General features: G+C 34.5%; 1 protein-coding gene and 1 long non-coding RNA gene across 4 annotated transcripts; one reads left to right on the forward strand and one right to left on the reverse strand.

The window, feature by feature from the left end:
• Positions 1–1,150: 1,150 nt before the first annotated feature.
• LOC115967367 lies at positions 1,151–2,363 on the reverse strand. The gene is made up of 3 exons (XR_004086444.1): positions 2,270–2,363; positions 1,784–1,893; positions 1,151–1,436 (listed from the first exon to the last, which is right to left on the reverse strand). It is a non-coding gene; the product is annotated as an uncharacterized LOC115967367 (long non-coding RNA).
• Positions 2,364–6,957: 4,594 nt separating this feature from the next.
• LOC115978394 (ubiquitin carboxyl-terminal hydrolase 12-like) lies at positions 6,958–10,233 on the forward strand. Of its 3 annotated transcripts, none has more exons than XM_031100413.1 (6): positions 6,958–7,029; positions 8,030–8,159; positions 8,294–8,463; positions 9,192–9,483; positions 9,632–9,798; positions 10,023–10,233. In XM_031100413.1, exons 1-6 carry the CDS (start codon positions 6,999–7,001, stop codon positions 10,226–10,228), a joined length of 996 nt encoding a protein of 331 aa, XP_030956273.1. In that variant the 5' UTR covers positions 6,958–6,998; the 3' UTR covers positions 10,229–10,233. The 3 variants fall into 3 exon arrangements, with proteins under 3 accessions (XP_030956273.1, XP_030956274.1, XP_030956275.1); XM_031100414.1 differs by having other exon boundaries at positions 9,632–9,726; XM_031100415.1 differs by having other exon boundaries at positions 9,632–9,826; positions 10,023–10,114.
• Positions 10,234–17,747: the final 7,514 nt, after the last annotated feature.

Genomic DNA, 17,747 nt, shown 5'->3' on the forward strand with positions numbered 1-17,747 from the left:
GTTTGAATGAGAAAACACATGGTGTGGGTCACACAACTTTTCGACTTATTTACAAGATTGCCACTAAATTTGGTTCTCAATTTCCAAAAAACACCAAAAACTTGCTTCTGGTTTTTTTGTTTTGACACAGTGAAAATTGGATTCAGTTTTTGGGAAGCTAAAAACTGAAAATACTTTCCAAACAACTATCACACTAGTGGGGTCCACGATTCTAAAAATTGAAAAAAAAAAAAAAAAAAAAACCAGGTTGAATTGACTTGACCAAACACCTTCTAAAATTTACTTGCCAATTCATATAATTTAGTTTACACTAGCCTTTTAAATTGATGTAATAATTCTTAAATATATAACAAAAAAAGTAATTAGAATATTAAATTATTTAGTTATTCTGTTGGCTTCTAAGTTTTTATAGCGAGTACGAGTGTGTGTGTATATATATATATATATATATATATTCAATGTATGACATCCAATAGCATATATATGAACAATCAAGATAAACGACATGTCTGTGGTTAAGACAATGAACTATAAGCGTTTGGCATTATATAGCCCTGTGTCCATGGAGATTGGAAAGGGTTTTATGCACTACAAAAAAAGAAGGCTATAGCCGCATTTGCAAAACGCAGCTATAGCCTATAAAAAACGCAGCTATAGGCTATGGCTGCGTTTTTATAGCTGCGTTTCCAAACACAGCCTATGTAGCGAGGCCATAGCCCCTTGCGGGGACCTAGAGCTGCGTTTTTAAAAACGCAGCCCAAACCAGGGTCTGTAGCTGCGTTTTAGACACCCTAGAGCCGCGTTTTTACACAACCCAGATGTGAAACCTATAGCTGCGTTTTCTATGAAAACGTGGCTATTGGTGAACTTAGAACTGCGTTTGAAACGCAGCCCAAACAGGGTCTATAGCCGCGTTTTCTAAAAAAAGCAGCTATAGGTATCGCATCTGTGGGGTGTAAAAACGCGGCTATAGGGTGTATAAAACGCAGCTATAGATCGGTTTGGGCTGTGTTTTGAAAACGCAGCTCTAGATCCTACATTGAGTTTTCCTCTAGCCACGTTTTCAGAAACGCGGCTATAGGTCCTTACTTTTTCCCATTTTCTTCTTCCTAAACACAATCCTACTTAAAACAAGACCTATAATTCCTGCCAACACTTAGATGCAACCAATTGGAACCAACAAAACAAATTGCCTACACTCAACAATTCCCAACCAATTACCAGCAAAACAAAACAATGAAAATAAAATAAAACATAAAATCCTCAAAGAAATGAAGATATTTTTTTACTAGAACCAGAAAATTTATACCCTATAATAAATTAGGACAACCATTACAGTCATTTGCCCCAATACATACTGCTCTCATTTACCATTTTGTGGTCAACTTGTCAGCCATGAGCCATCCACTGGAAAGTCCGCAATATGAGGATCGGACCTGTAAAATGATTACAAGTTGGAAACTCTGGTGAGGATCTATTTTTTAAAATCCAAAGTCTGAAAACCTTGGGCAAATTAGTAACTCTTGTCATTCCTAAGAAATTAGTTTGGACTCATCGGAGAGAATTTTCTTTTTATATTTTATTCTTTCCCTAACGCATCTAGTCCATGCTCATATGTACTAGTCAGATAATTATTTAAACCAAGATACATTTGGAAAGGGAAAGTAATCCTGCTAGTCCATTTTGTTGGCTGATTTGTATTTTTTTTTTTTTTTTAAACATTTATATGAGAATAAAAGAGGACTTTATCATCATATAGTTCAAACTGCAACAGCTAACTTACCAGTGGTCCCACTGGCTACATAACGAAATCCAATGGACTCCCCGTATTCCTTCCAGAAAGCAAACTTTTCAGGGGTGACATTCTTTGACAGTCAGGTGTAGTGGAGTTGGCTGCAAGAATTGTAACCACTTTAAAGTTAATAAGCCTATCAAGAATGAGAAAAATAGAGCTACTAGCCACTAGGTTTAATATAACCTCAGGCAACCTGTAGACAATTCCTACTTGAACAATTTCTGAAACATCAGAATTACCAAAAGCTAAGTAGTGCCAGATCACAGCCATCTTTTTTTTTTTGTTAATTAGATCACAGCCATCTTTAAGCATTAAATAAGATCACGCTCTGAAAATATTACAGGCCCAAACTTGGGCAGGAGTCAAGTTATTAAGATTCCCATTTTTATGGACCCTAAGTTTCAAATTTCAGTGTCATGACTAATGCATTAATCTCCCAAGCAAGAAAGAATGAACTATTGTATATCAACTAACCTGTAAATACTGTCCAAGAGTCAAAATATCAACATCAATAGCCCTTAAATCAGCCATAGCTTCTTTCAACTCATCATCAGATTCTCCAAGGCCCAACATATAGACAAGGAAAAGAGAATAGTACACCAAGTCTCTCAGTCAGCCCAAAGGACTCCCTTAATTAACGTCGATTCACAAGTTTGAACAAAATGAAATTAAAAAAAAAAACAAGTAGTATTTTTTTGATGGTTCCCTCCCCAACATCATCTCATGATTCACGAGTATAGTACCAACAAAATAAAGTTCATTTGTGTTGAAAAAATAACAAGTTCTTTTTAGTGGGACCATTAGACGCCCCTAAATTTATAATGTAACGATCAGTAGATCATCAGGTAATTACAACTTGTAACAATGTTGCTTCAACTTAAATGATTATGAATCTAAATTTTCAGTTCCGAACTTAATGTGTGAATCATAATCTTCAATTTACCAGCAATATGCATACGATGATGCATGGGTACATGATGTATCCATAGATAAACTAAACAACGAACAACCTTGTCTTTGCTATTAACATATAAGCATGACCTTAAACTTGTACACACCTCAAACCTCGGTATGTTTTTTCTAGTTCCTCCTTCAAATGCAAGCACAGGCAAAAATGCCAATCCAGGTCCTTTTATGTCCACAAGAAAGTTCTGCAAATGATGGACAAAAAGATCATATAAAGTTATTCTAAAATTCATAAAAACACAAAACTTTTTGACAACGGGTACTTTTTCAGTCCAAGAAAGGTATTATAAAGAAATTCAATGCAGAAAACCAGTAATTTACTTGGAAGCGTACTTCCAAATTGTGGCCAACCCTAGCTAATAGGATCCATACCCAACCACAAATTTTAGGGACTAAGGCGTTGTTGTTGTTGTGTCTATATATATATATATATATATATATATTCATTCTAAAATTCAGATCCATTCAAATCTCCACGTCAACAGTGGTACCCCCTTTCTAAAAATACAGCAATATATATCATCATCAAGGTTGGGATGTCTAACTTGCAGGCTTGCAGCGCACACACACACACACACAAAACTGCTCTCTTGCTGTATAAGATTCTAAAGCTAGCAATGTTTTGGTACACTCATGAAGGAAACACTAAGGAATCTAGCAGGACTTGCAAGGCCAAGTGGTTATGGCTCAAACTCCACTGCTGAGCAAGTCACAGAAGATTTGCAGTCTCAAAGTTTGGAATTGTAGACAGTCTCCAATCATGGGCAAATTTCAAGCAGAGTAAAGATCTTAACAAAAGTGATGGAACAAAGACAGAGAAGATTCATGGTATTGAAAAACTAGACGATGCTAACAAAGGAGGAGGGAAGGAATCTGATAAATGTACCTTGATTTTAACTGAAGGAGATTCAGCTAAGGCTCTTGCAGTAAGTTGTTGTGTCATTGTGCAGAGTATTTTAGCGTTAAAGTTAGCTCTATTGGGTTTAACTTTGTATGATGTTTGACGTTATTCATTTTAATACAGTTGGCTGGGCTTGCTGCTGTGGGTCAAGATTACTATGGTGTGTTCCCATTGAGAGGTAAATTGCTCAATGTGAGGGATAAAACCGCTAAACTGCTCACTGAGAATAAAGAAATTGGGTACATAAAGCAGATTCTTGGACTTCAGCAGTATAAAGAATACGCCAATGTAAAATCTCTGAGATATGGTCATTTGATGATAATGACTGATTAGGTGCGCCTTAAGTTTCTCTTATTGTTTTGTTCCCGTTTTATGCTTACAATTCTCTCTACAAGGCACATGGACAGCCTTCAACAAATATACAAATTTTAACTATTATTCTTGTACAGGATCATGATGTTTCCCACATCAAAGGGCTGTTGATCAATTTTATTCATTCTTATTGGCCATCACTGTTAAAAGTTCCATCTTTCTTAATTGAGTTTATCACTCCTATTGGGAAGGTTGGTCTTTTCAGTTAACTAGTTCAAATATTAGCACAACTTCAATATAAGTGGAATGTTTCTTGAGGGAAAATAATCATTTATCATCTTTGCAGGCAACTCACAAAAATGGGACACAATTATCATTTTATACCATGCCTGAGTACGAGTCATGGAAGCACAATTTGACGGGCAATGCAAGCGGGTGGTCTATCAAGTACTATAAGGTTTGCATTGTTAAATTTGTTACATGTGAACCAATTACAGAACCGTTTATTCTATTATCTGTTTTCTGTCTTTTGCATATTGATTTGTTTGTGTCTTTTTAGGGGTTGGGAACAAGCACATCAAAGGAAGGAAGACAGTACTTTGCAAATCTTGAGAAACACAGGAAAGATTTTATTTTGGAAGATGAACAGGATGGGGAGGCCATTGAACTGGAAAGATTTTACATGTGAACCAATTTCAGTGTTTCTAATAGAGATATTTATGACTCAAATCTCTCATCCCGTTGTAAGTATGGAATTATCAACAACCAAAAAAAACTTTCATACCGAAATTAGTTCCTTATTCTACTCTAGCTATGATTTTCTTAATTTGAAATCCGTTATTTCTTTTATAAAAGTTGTTATTATTATTTATGTATATTTTTAGAGTTCCTTTGAGTTGTTGGTGGACTTTCATATAGGGACCAATAATAGTGGTCTCAAACACTCCATCTGAGTCTGACAAAGTAATGGCTTTAATCGAGATGGAACTTTTGTTAAAGGAAATTAACCCGCTAGACAAACAGACACTATTCCAAAATCATTTGGCCCTATCAAATAATGACATCTAAATTAATAACCGATCACTCATTAATAAGGTTAATTATATAATGTATTGGTTGTTTGAATGAGCAACTTCTGTTAAAGTAAAAGTATTATTTTACTTGAAGACAATTAAAATACTACAAAGACGGCATTAAGAGATAACATATTATTTCAATTTTTTTTTTTTATGAAAAATGTGATGTGGGTGAGTGGGTCTGTTGTGGCCTGTGTGTATAGTATAATAAGAGTTAAGTTGATAAAATTTTATATCAAAGGAGTATTACTATTACATGACCATTGACCACAAGAAAAACCAATCAAATTCATTCTAAGAACATATTCCCATTGAGAAAAGACAAGCAAATTAATTAAACAAAAGGCGGTCCCAAGATTAAATCCCACTGCAGAAGAAAACACAAAGCAAATCACATCTCTCTATAAACCCGTCTAGCAAGTCTATCCTTAGTTGTCATCATGAGCTTGTATAGAGAATATATAACGGCAAAGATTATCCTATATTCCAAAACCAGAATTATCCTATATCACTCTAATAATTCCCAAACCAGAATTATCCTATATCCTATAACGGCAAAGATTATCCTATATCACTCTAATAATATTTGTGAACCAGAATCTCAGATTTGGCAGCAGGACAGTGTCATGGAAGGAACGCATTATTAGCATCATCAAAGATTATCCTATATTCCCAAACCCCCAGCTGCAAATTAAGGTCATCAACATGCAAATTAAGTTTTTTCAATTTTCTGAAAACGAAACAGAGCAGTGGAATATGAAAACGAACTCACCGGAAGCCATTGTTGGATGGATGGTACTAATTCGTAATTTAGGGCTTAGTTGGTTCTTGGTGAAGGAAAAACCTGAAATAGAACTCCTTCAGAAATCACAAGGCGTAGAAGGGAGAGAATAAGACTCAACAATCTCAGTGCTCTACAGGGAAAAAAATTTAACAGCAAAAAAAAAAAAGTGAAAAAGAACAAACGTGACAATGGACATGAAAAATGGAGAGGGAGAGAGAGAGAGAGATAGTGGTCACCTGTGAGAAGATCTAGAAACTTGATCAACTGGAGTGACAGCCTGCCGGTGACAGAGCGAGCCTCACCAGTGAAGAGCTTGGGTCTCTTCGGTCAGCAAAATTTTCGGGTTTTCATGAGGGAGGAGGCGTGAGGTTTGTGGGTAGTGGGTTGAGAGCACGGCGGCGAGATTGGATCGGGAGGTTGAGCTGAGATAGTGAGAGCTGAGATTGGGGATCGGGAAATTTCAAGTGTTGAATAATTAGGGTTAATTTGTTTCAATTATATACTAGATGTGGAGCTGCGTTTTATTGAACGCAGCTCAAATATGTTTGGAGCTGCGTTTTCTTAAACGCAGCTCCATATCAGATAAACGCAGCTCCAAACGTATTTGAGCTGCGTTCAATAAAACGCAGCTCTATATCAGATGGAGCTGCGTTTTTTAAACGCAGCTCAGGGAAATTTTAAAACAAATAAAAATCCCCTCTGATCCTTCAGCCTAAACGCAGCCTCAGGCGAAAGAAACGCGGCTCCACCCCTGCTCTATAGCCGTGTTTTCTAGACGCCGCTATAGAAACAGGGTGGAGCCGCGTTTTGCAAAAACCCGGCTGAAAATACTATCCTGGAGCTGCGTTTTGAAGAAACGCAGCTCAAAAACGCGGCTTAAACTCGCGTTTTTAGTAGTGATGTTTGCTAATTAGAATGCGTGCTCCTAGCTATGTACGTACTACAGTTTAAAATTTTAGGAAAACACCTACAAGCAGAGAATGGATGCTTATCCTTCTACAAAATGAACTCCTTCAAGGAAAGGATAACAGCTAACAGATATCCTTGGAAAACACTTTCAGCTAGGAATAACACAGCTTCTCTCTCTGCCTTTATAAGCAGAAAAAAATCCAATCTTATTGTTGTGAACGGCATCTACACAGCTCTCTGGTCAATTTCCTTATCATGGCCAATCTTATCTTCGAAAACCCAGATGGTATACTATATACATCTTTATGTTCTTAGTGTATATGTGTCTTTTTAGTTTTTACATATGAAAGCATTATTTGCATGAATGAAATCCTTTGACTAGTTATATCACTCCTTTATGCAACTTAGCCCCTTTATACAATTGCCACCATATCAATTTAGAACTCAAATCCGAAGCTATTTATTTAGCTAAATATTTGGTTTTTGAAAATTATTTTGTTAAAAAATACCTATCGCAACTTATTTAGTTATGTAGTCTTTGACTTTCTTAAAATCAAGTTTAAAGTAGACCTCGATTTTTCCGAAGTCGAGTTCTATGCAATTTAGTAATATGTGCCAAACTTGAAACTCAATTTTCTCAAACTCTAGTTCTGCGTTCTTGAATTGTATAGAATTCGACTTTAGCAAAATTGAGTTCCACGTTGAAACTCAACTTTTAAAAAATTGAGTTTAAAAAAGAGGCTACATAATTAAATAAGTTGCGAAAGAAGTTTTGTAACAAAATAATTTTCAAAAAACGAATATATATTTAGCAAAAAGGGACCAAAAGAAAATAATGCAAAAGAGTTAAAATGATTGGCTCCTTTATGAGATTGCAAATAAAATATATGTTTCTTATTTTTTTGTAGTTCATTTCTGAGACATTTTGATTTCCTTCAATTGAATTGGAGTACTGTGATTTTCATTGGATTTGAAAAGAGATTGAGGAGTTCAATTTTTTATATACTCATCTTAAAGAAACATTTATGAGGATTTTTTATAACCTGATGTACTAATTTGCCATGGTGACAATAGGGGAGATGTCATCTTATTTCACAACAAAATTTGAATGTTTGTAATGCACATGCACAAACACAAGAGGCTTTTTCATATTCCTTAAGATGTCCAAACAACCCTAGCGTATGATCATCTCATTTTACATGATTGGCAATATTTTATATATATATATATATATATTATTATTATTATTAGCTCTTACCTCCTATGTTTGTGAACACAATTTGCAGACATTTCAAGATCTACTTCAGATTCACCAACAATGCACTACACAGTCAAAATAAAATCATTTTCATTACTTGCAAAGAATTCAATGGAAAGATATGAAACGGGGGAATTTGAATCTGGAGGTTACAATTGGTACATTTTCTTTTTCTCTGTTAATTTTATCTATAGCAAGCCATAGCTACCTTTTGATAGGGGCACGGCCTTTCATTATCACTATTTTCATGTAATCGTTAAAATGCATCAACCAATTAGGGACTTTCTTACAGGAAATTGGTTATCTACCCCAGTGGAAACAAGGACAAGAATGTAACCGAGCACATCTCTCTCTACTTGGCAATTGAAGCAGCAGATTTACGCCCTCCTGGTTGGGAAGTGCATGCAATTTTCCGGTTTTTCTTGCATGATCAGATCAGGGATAACTACCTGACTATTGAAGGTATTCCACTCTTTGCATACTCAAAAAGTCTGAGGAGGTAACCATTTTTTTTTTTTATAACTTTTTTCATAATTATTGACATGACTTTATAATAACAACAACAATAAAGGCTTGATTCAAAATATTTTGGGGTCGACTATAAATACTCAACAAATTACTTGTATTCTTTTCCTTTATTTTATTTTATTTGAAGTTATACTCTGTCACTTCCTTAATTAACATGTCATTTTTTACTAGTACTTTTTTTTAAAGAGGTTGAATTCTATTAGGAGAGTTTACACTATCCAATAAGGATATAACACATCATCATATTACTAAAATATAAATACATTTGATCACACATAATAACCCTTTGGTTTACACATCATCATACAACTTTTTTTTTTTTTTTTCATGGTTGTACGTGGTTAACTCTCTTAATCAAGCCTCAACTTTAACTGTTTTCCTGGGAACTAATGAAGCATTGTTTATGTATTCTTGTCTAGCTAGGTTTTTTTTTTTGGTCCAAGTATTCTTGTCTAGTTAACACATCTTCAATGTCTCAGTTTAATGATATTATCGAAGTGTATCAATTTCTCAGTTTTTTCGTCTAACATTAATTGACAAAATATTTATTCTTTTTGAAAATTTGTTTTCCTTGATCACAATAAAATCTCAACGTCTATCTCATGCAAATACAAAGCATTTGCTCTTTGCTAATTATTTTTGTCACATTGTATTGCCTATAGATACCCAAAAAGAGGAAAGGCGCTTTCGTGGAATAAAGCTTGAGTGGGGCTATGATAAAGTCATTCCTCTCAAAACTTTTAAAGATGCCCGAAATGGATATCTTGTTGATGACACGTGTGTGTTTGGAGCTGAGGTCTTTGTTAGTAAGCAAAGAAGCATGGACAAAGGAGAGTGTCTAGAACTAATAAAGGAGTCCATTACAAACAAGTTTGTCTTTAGAATCGAGAACTACTCTAAATTGACCACAGATTTTTATGACTCAAATTCATTCAATGTTGGAATTTATAAATGGTACTTATTTTTGGATTATGATCAGCTTTCTTGGCTTTCCGCTACCCCTTAAGTGTTTGTCTGTGTGTGAGAGATATATATGCTGGTTGTCAAATATATATGCATTAGATACCAGAGGTTAATACACCATTCATGCTGATTGTTGCAGGAAGATATGGCTCGGTCCCAATGGAGAAGGCATTGGATTGGGCAACTATAATTCTCTGCATTTGGCTCTGGCTAATAAATCAAGCCTTTCAGCTGGTACGAAAATTTTTGCGGAATTCACGATGCGCATCCTGGACCAAGTAAATGGCAGGCATCCTTCCGCTAAACATAATTGTCAGCTTCAGCTGGTTTGTTTGTATGTGTTTTTTCTTTGAGGATGTGATGCCATAAAATCAAGCTTTGATAAGACATCAGGGGTTATTAATTGTCAGTTTTGAAACAAGATATATAGGTGCATGTTAACTTAAGATGTGGTATAGAACCACACGCACAACCATAAATGGGAATGGAATTCTGAAAATTAGCTAAGATCCTTCTTTTACTATTTGCAGTTAGCAGGTGGTTTAGTGCCTCAAGCTATATGCATGGTTGGGACCGATTCATCTCAATCGGTTCTTCCAATCTGACTAACATGGGTTTACTGGTGAAGGACACGTTCGTGGTGGAAGCAGAGGTCACTATACTTGCAGTGGTTAATACGACATCCTCCCCAAGCTTAGAGTTGGTCTCTAGTACCTCCTGTTGTTATTCTGTTTAGTTTTGTTTAAATGAATATGCAGTTTATCAAAAAAAAAAAAAAAAAAAAAAAAAAAACGACATCCTGAGTTTGTAGTACAAAATTATCAGATGTAAATTTGAAGTCATATGATTTATGAATGATAGGGTTGTAGGCATGCACTACGTGTGCATCAACCCAATTGTTGGCTGTTTTATCAGTTCTTGGTGTCAGGTGTGTACTATATATATTTTCATCTTTTCTTTCCTAAATTTCCTTCACATACATTCTGCGTGGAAAATTACAATGAATTGTTTTTATACATTAATTTTGTGACTATTTGACACGACAGCTAGAGTTGCCGATAAGCTCTAATTCAAATATCATCTCTTCTTCTTGTAACTTATCAAAACTCAACAAGTAATAAAAAGAGAAAAAGACTTTGATACCAAATAATCCCCATTATTAGTAACGAGTAAGAGGGAAACATCATCATCATCAGTCCGATTTAAGTAATTTGGAATAATGCAATATGCAAACATGCATAAATAATCTTATTTCTTACTATTTAGAACTTTTCAATGTTTATGGAAAAAATTATTTCGTACAATATGACAACAATTCTTGAACGGGATAAGAAAATTGAGAGAATCAACAAAACCTAAGAGTGGGATCAAGATTTTTTATTTTTTATTTAGAATCAAAAAGGGGGTTGCAATGCAACACGAGGACCTTTACCCATCCTAATACTACTTTCAAATATTTAGAAGGGTGATATGATGGGAATACGTACGAAATTCCCAGACCTGTGAGATGCAAAATAGAGAAAAATATATGCCAAAGAAAAATAATCACACACAAGACAGTATTTACGTGGTTCGGCTATTTGCTTACGTTCACGGAGTTGCAGGGATTTCATTATTCTCAGAAAATCTCCCATTAAAAATTGTAACAACATTATTTCAGGTCGGGTCATAATCCGAATCAAACACAACTAGGCTCCACAAAACCCAACATGATAATGTTAGATAAAATACATAAGCACAATACTTTCCACTTTGTGATGCAGCATATAAACAAACTAGCTATCCTTAAGTTTAAAATTTGCAAGGCACAAACCAACCACAACATGCTCCCAGGTATAGGACAATTATAGATATTAGTTTTCAAATTCAATGTATGGATACTTATCACACTATATATTATAATGCAATATTTGTATACACATTCTAGCTTGTTCACTAAGGAAGATGAATTAAAATCTTATAAATAGATAATGTTGTAAAGAATTTGATAGTGACAGGTCAAGAATGTATTGACCCATTGTAATAAATTAATTGATTAATTTGCCAAGTTTATTAATTAATCAAATTAACATGCAAAGCATGTGGTAGCACAAATAAATCACAAATTAACTAAAGTATGCAGCGGAAAATAAATTGACACTATGATTTGTTTATGAATGGAGAAAACTTACACGGCAAAAACCCCACTGGGTGATTTTAAGGTCACCACTCCCGAGAATCCACTATTATCAAAATAAGCGATTACAAGTAAAGGAATCCAGTACCTTATATCAACCTACAGTTGAACTCTTACCCCAATATCCAATTGGACTTGTTCTATAGTGACAATCTTTCTTTTCAATGCACGGCTCCTCGTACGTGACTAACCAATTGCGTGGATCCCAGTACGCAACTTAATCACCAACTTGAGAAAGATGTTGACTGCCAAGTTCTTTAGTTCATCACACGATAAAGATCAAGAAGTTCCTTGGTCATAAAACCTTACAGTATGCAAACACAGTAGCTTCTTCAAGAGAAAGATGAACTAGGGCATATGTCTCCGGTTCACAATATGCTTGTGAAAAACTTTTGCATTCAGTTGCATCAGCTGTGACGGCCCTTAAAACAATCCTTATATATGTTTAGGGTTGTGAGAAAAGAAAGCCCAAACATACATTCACGGATTGGATGAAAAATAGCTCTGGAAAACTGAGTTTCATAAACCTCGATAGATAGCCATCTATCGAGCTAGTTGTCGAGACACGGGCTGAAACAACTTTTAAATCTCGATAGATGCTAGTTATTGAGCTTTAAAATCCAGCACTTTCTCACTTGATTCTTGGACAGACTTGCATGGCTTTAATACTTGAACTTGAAATCTTATTTCTTGAAGCATTAAACACATCCTAGATCTACCCAATTACAAGTAAAGTGCATTTTGTCAAAGGATTAGCCAATTACATAAAATGTTGACATATGTTCCTAACATGATTCACATATGTCATAACAGATAATTTTAGTTCAAGGCTTCTCCCCCATGGAGAGAGAGGAGAAAAGTCATAGAATTAATTGAGCGTGAAACCAAGAAAGAGAGAAAAAAAAAAAAAAGATTTTTGCTTCGGAGGTAGTGCAAGTAGAGTGAAAATAAAGTTTGGGTTTTGTCGGTAACATTTTTATAAAGTGCACAAATCATGGAGAATTTGTGAGGTTTTGTTAATGTTGCAAAGTGAAGAAAAGAAAAAACAGTGAGTGTGGTGCATGAGAAGAAGAAAACTTAGACATGGATAGCAACCAATAGTGTGCTGCTTGAAGAAAAAAAAAATTGTTGTGTTCCTAAGGTTAAAATGTAAGTTTTCAAATTTATACCAGCTATAAATTAAGAGGCTGATAGTAAGTATAATTTTTGGACCAAGAAAACATAAGATTCACTACAAAATACAAGGGCTATAGCGGCACTTGCAAAATGTCGCTATAGATCTTGAAAACGTCACTATAAGTCTAATTGGGTCTATTGCTGCGTTTTGAAACAGACCATTATAGGTTCATTACCTATAACAGTGTTTCTAAAACACCGCTATAGGCCAATTTTATTTTATTTTACTTAAATTGGCTATAGTGGCACTTTTAGAAAGACACTATAGGCCATTTTCTTTTTTAAAATAGTCTATAGCGATATCAAATGATTTAGCAAGGTGCACCACCGTACGAGAGAATTTCCATACCTAGAAACTGTGCTTGAGACAAAGCAAATGATTTTGCAACAATCCAACTTTACCATCTGTTTGGTTGCAAAGAAAGAATAAAGATATCAAATGATGTGATTTTGAATTTCAAAGTTTTTAAATTATTTTGATTTTTGAAATGCAAAAAATCTCAAGCTTCAAAATGGGAAACGAACCATTATAAACAGACAGTTTTATTAAAAACTATTCTTAGTCCTAGGAATAACTTGCATCAAACTACAGCTTATAAACTGAATTTACAAAAAATCTCACATAAAATTTACTTAAAATTATTTCTTACTTAATTTTACTATAGAAAACTCCAAAATTTTTAAAGCCAGCAAATTCTAATGGCCCTAAATTGGAGCTCTATACTAAACTCAGAAAGAAAAGCAATATACAATCTTAATTCAATCTTGCATGTTCTCTTAGTTTTACAAACTTCTAATAAATCAACACTAAGCCTAATTGTATCACTGGTTTAGTAGAGTGGCAACCCATTACTTTTAAAGAGTTAAATCAAGGAAATCACACCATTCAAAATTTTGAAACCTTTTCTCCATCACTTTCTAGCAAATCAAACAAAGCTTAAAGCAAGGAACAAAATTTATGAACAGAACTAAAGAAATTCAATTTCTAAGCCATGCTGGCCTTATGTATATCTAAAAATCAAAGTTTGCATTGAAAAATCACAAACAGTAACTCTTGTTAACAAATCAAACAGACCCATCAGATAGGAAACATAAAAAATTTAAAGTTCTCTTTTTACCTTTAGTTTTCTAGGAGAAGTGGCATTAAAATTTGATACTCTAGAGTGGAATATCAGAGCTTTACAAGTATTTGCAAAATTTTGACAAGATATAGAGAGAAGAGAGAGAAATTCAGTTGCTTAAAAGTATCAAATTCCTTTTATAGCCAAGAAAAATCCCAACTTTTTAATAATGGTTTTGATTTTTCTCTCTTTTTTTGTGTGAATTCAATTATAAAAGAAATTAACCTCAAAAACTAAAATAAATTAATAAATCCAGGCTTGCTATGAAGAGCTTGTACCTTGTTATGTTTTGCTTGTATTAGAAATTATTAAAGCAATTTTCTTTTTTCCTTTTTTCCCCATTGCTAGGTTGGGGTGGGATTCTAGAGAGAGATGGAGAGGTGGATCGAGGCCGATGACGTCAAGGAGGTTGTGGGTGAAGAGAGAGAGATCGGCGGGTTTGTGGAAGTGGGTGGAAGACGAGCTGGAGGTCAGCAGTGTCAAGAGGGGTCGGTGACAAGATCAGTAGTTGACGTCGGCTGGAGGTCAGGGGTATGGCATCAACAGCGAAGAGAGAGAGAGAGAGAGAGATGTGTGTGTGTGTCCGTGTCTTAAATGCAAAGGCAGGCTATAGTGGCATTGAAGGACCTATTACGGTGGTTGTCGAGTGCCACTATAGGTCCTTCAAATTTTTTGTTTTTGTTTTTTTTGGATTGGACCAATTGCGGTGCTTTAAAAGCGCCGCTATAGCTCTTAGGAAGACTAGGACCTATTGCGGCTATTTTCAAGAGCCACTATAGGTTCAAAAAAAATATTTTTTCTTCGAGTTAGACCTATTGCAATGCTTTAAAAAGTGCCGCTATAGGTCTTAGAGAGAGAGCATTTACGAAGCCGACGTCTAAGATAGGGAAAGGGACTAGGATTTGTATCTCAGAGAGAGAGAGAGAGAGAGCTTACTAATGGCCAGTGTTGATGAAAGAACAAAAGATTAGGCTTGGTGTCAAATGAGTGAAACCTGATAAGAGATTATCATTTGTTGAGTTTGAATGAGACAACACATGATCTAGGCCCCATAACCTTTCAATTTATTTACAAGATTGCCACTAAATTTGGTTCTCAATTTTTAAAAAACACCTAAAACTTGTTTCTGGTTTTTTGTTTTGACAAAGTGATGATTGGATTTTTTTTTTTAAATGCAAAAAATTGAAAATACTTTTCAAGCAACTACCACACTAGAAGGGCCCACGATTCTAAAAATTGAAAACAAAAAATAGGTTGAAACAACTTGACCAAATATGTTCTAGAATTCACTTGCAATACATATAATTTTAGTTACACTAGTCGCATTTGAAAAAAGTAAAATAAAAGACAATAGAAGTATGCGACATGCAAATTCTATCTTTATATCCAAAGTAATGTTGAGGATACTACAAATTTTCTAATTTTATATATTGATGTATTAATTCTTAAATATATAACAAAACAGTAATTAGGATATTAAATTATTTAATTATTATATTGTTATTATGTTGGCTTCTAAGTTTATTAGCAACCATGTGTGTGTGTGTCTATATATATATATATATATACATATATGTAGTTTAACAGTCAGTAGTAGAATAAGAGAAGAGAGAAGAATATATTAATCCAAACTCTGTTTTTAACTATAAACTTATCTTTTAATTACTTATTTTTGGCTGGTAAACTAGTTAGACTTATTTTTGTTAAGAAACTGTATAAACAAAGATCAGATTTAGATATACCACATGGGTCCTATGAGATAAATAAGTCATAATCATGTAGCTAAAACAATATCTCATATAAAGCGACCTGATAGGAAGCAAGTTACTGACGTACTACTAAAGCTTAATATGATGAATATTAAGTTTTAGGAAAAGAGCAATGGAGAGTTTTATCATTTTAAGTGCTATGTGATAAGAAAGGCTTATAATATGTTACTAGCTACACACTGGCTCATCAGAGTTTAGGGAGTTAGAGAAGACATGCCAAACAACATATTTCTTTTATTAACTTTAAACCACTAGAGCTTTACTGAACATACTTCTTGGCCCTCCGAATCATGACTCCCAAAATTTTCCCAAAGAGACTCATGAGCTTGAATCATGAGCTGAAGATGAGATGACATACCTTGGGTTTTGTTGTAATTTTGTGTAAATATGGGTTTTTGTTGGAGAAGCCGCTTTCTATGAATATGAGGGAGGTAATATTAGCTGTGAGTTTTGATTCATTACTTAAACCTGATCCATATGTTGATGTTGATGACATCGTGGGTTATGATTCCAATTGATGAAGAGGAAATGTGGACTATGAATCCGCCTTTTGAAGTAAGGATCTTGTGGGCCATGTGAGCCCAATCCATGTAGTTGGATAAGATATAAGCTTATTTTGGGCTTTAAAGGAGATTTACCCAAAATTTAATAATATGTTGATGTGGCGTGGATTGCCAATAAAGTAATACCATGTGGCATGAAAAAAGAGTCCTCAACAGTCTTTAATCCTTGTTTATTGCTATTATAATGAAGACCATAATTTCTTGGATATATGGAAGTTTTCCCTCATGTTGACTTAATAATAATGAGCAAAATTTATGATTTTTATCATGTAAATACATTTATGGACTAATAAGACGTTACTGCTAGAAGTATGTCATATTCACTGATGGACCATTTTCCTCTTGTGTACTTGTTATAATTGGCCCACTTTTATATTAACTGACTATGGAGGAAATGCATAATTTTTACTGTGCGAATACACTTATTAATTTGTCATGCATCTACCACTAGACGCTTCACCTATTTACTGTTGGACTATTGTTTAGGCACTTATTGTGGTGGCATCGTTTGTGCTAGTTTATCTTTGTAGGAGGTATTTTTGGGGCCTTATTATAATCTTTATTGGATGCAACCCGGACCTTGAGCAGAATGGGCCTTTTCCCACTTCATTGATAGTCTTTAGGTCATTTTCTAAGCCCAAAGTCGAGTCTCAGTCTTGGCTTCCCAAATATCATATTTGTTAGGACATGTGTGATTCAATGTTAGGAACATATGTCAACATTCTATGTAATTGGCTAATCCTTTGACAAAATGCACTTTACTTGTAATTGGATAGATCTAGGATGTGTTTAATACTTCAAGAAACAAGGTTTCAAGTTCAAGTGTTAAAGCCATGCAAGTCTGTCCAAGAATCAAGTCAGAAAGTGCAAGATTTTAAAACTCGATAGTTAGCATCTATCAAGATTTAAAGAAAGCTATTCAACCCGTGGCTTAACAGCTGCTCGACAGATAGGTTATTTGTCGAGATTTATGAAGTTCAGATTTTCAGTTTTGATTTTCATCCAATTCGTGAATGTATATTTAAACTTTCTTTTTTCACAACCCTAAACATATATAAGGATTATTTTAAGGGTCGTAAAAGGTGACACAAGTTACATAAGAGCAAATTTCACAAGTGTGAAGAAGAGTGCGATCGAAAACCTAGTTTGCCCTAGTTCTTGAAGAAGTTGCTGTGTTTGTATACCATAGGGTTTTGTGACCAAACAACTTCATGATCTTCATCGTCTGGATGAACTGAAAAACTTTGCAGCCAACATCCTTTTCAAGTTGGTGATTAAGTCGCGTACTGAGATCCGCCCAATTGGTTAATCATGTATTGGGAGCCATGTATTGAAAATGAGAGATTGTCACTACAGAACAAGTCCAATTGGGTATTGGGGTAAGGGTTCAACTGTAGATTGGTATAAGGTATTGGGATTCCTTTACTTGTAACCGCTTGTTTTGATAATA

This window comes from Quercus lobata, chromosome 2 (assembly GCF_001633185.2).
Source record: "Quercus lobata isolate SW786 chromosome 2, ValleyOak3.0 Primary Assembly, whole genome shotgun sequence".
In the NCBI taxonomy this organism is placed as follows: Eukaryota; Viridiplantae; Streptophyta; class Magnoliopsida; order Fagales; family Fagaceae; genus Quercus; species Quercus lobata.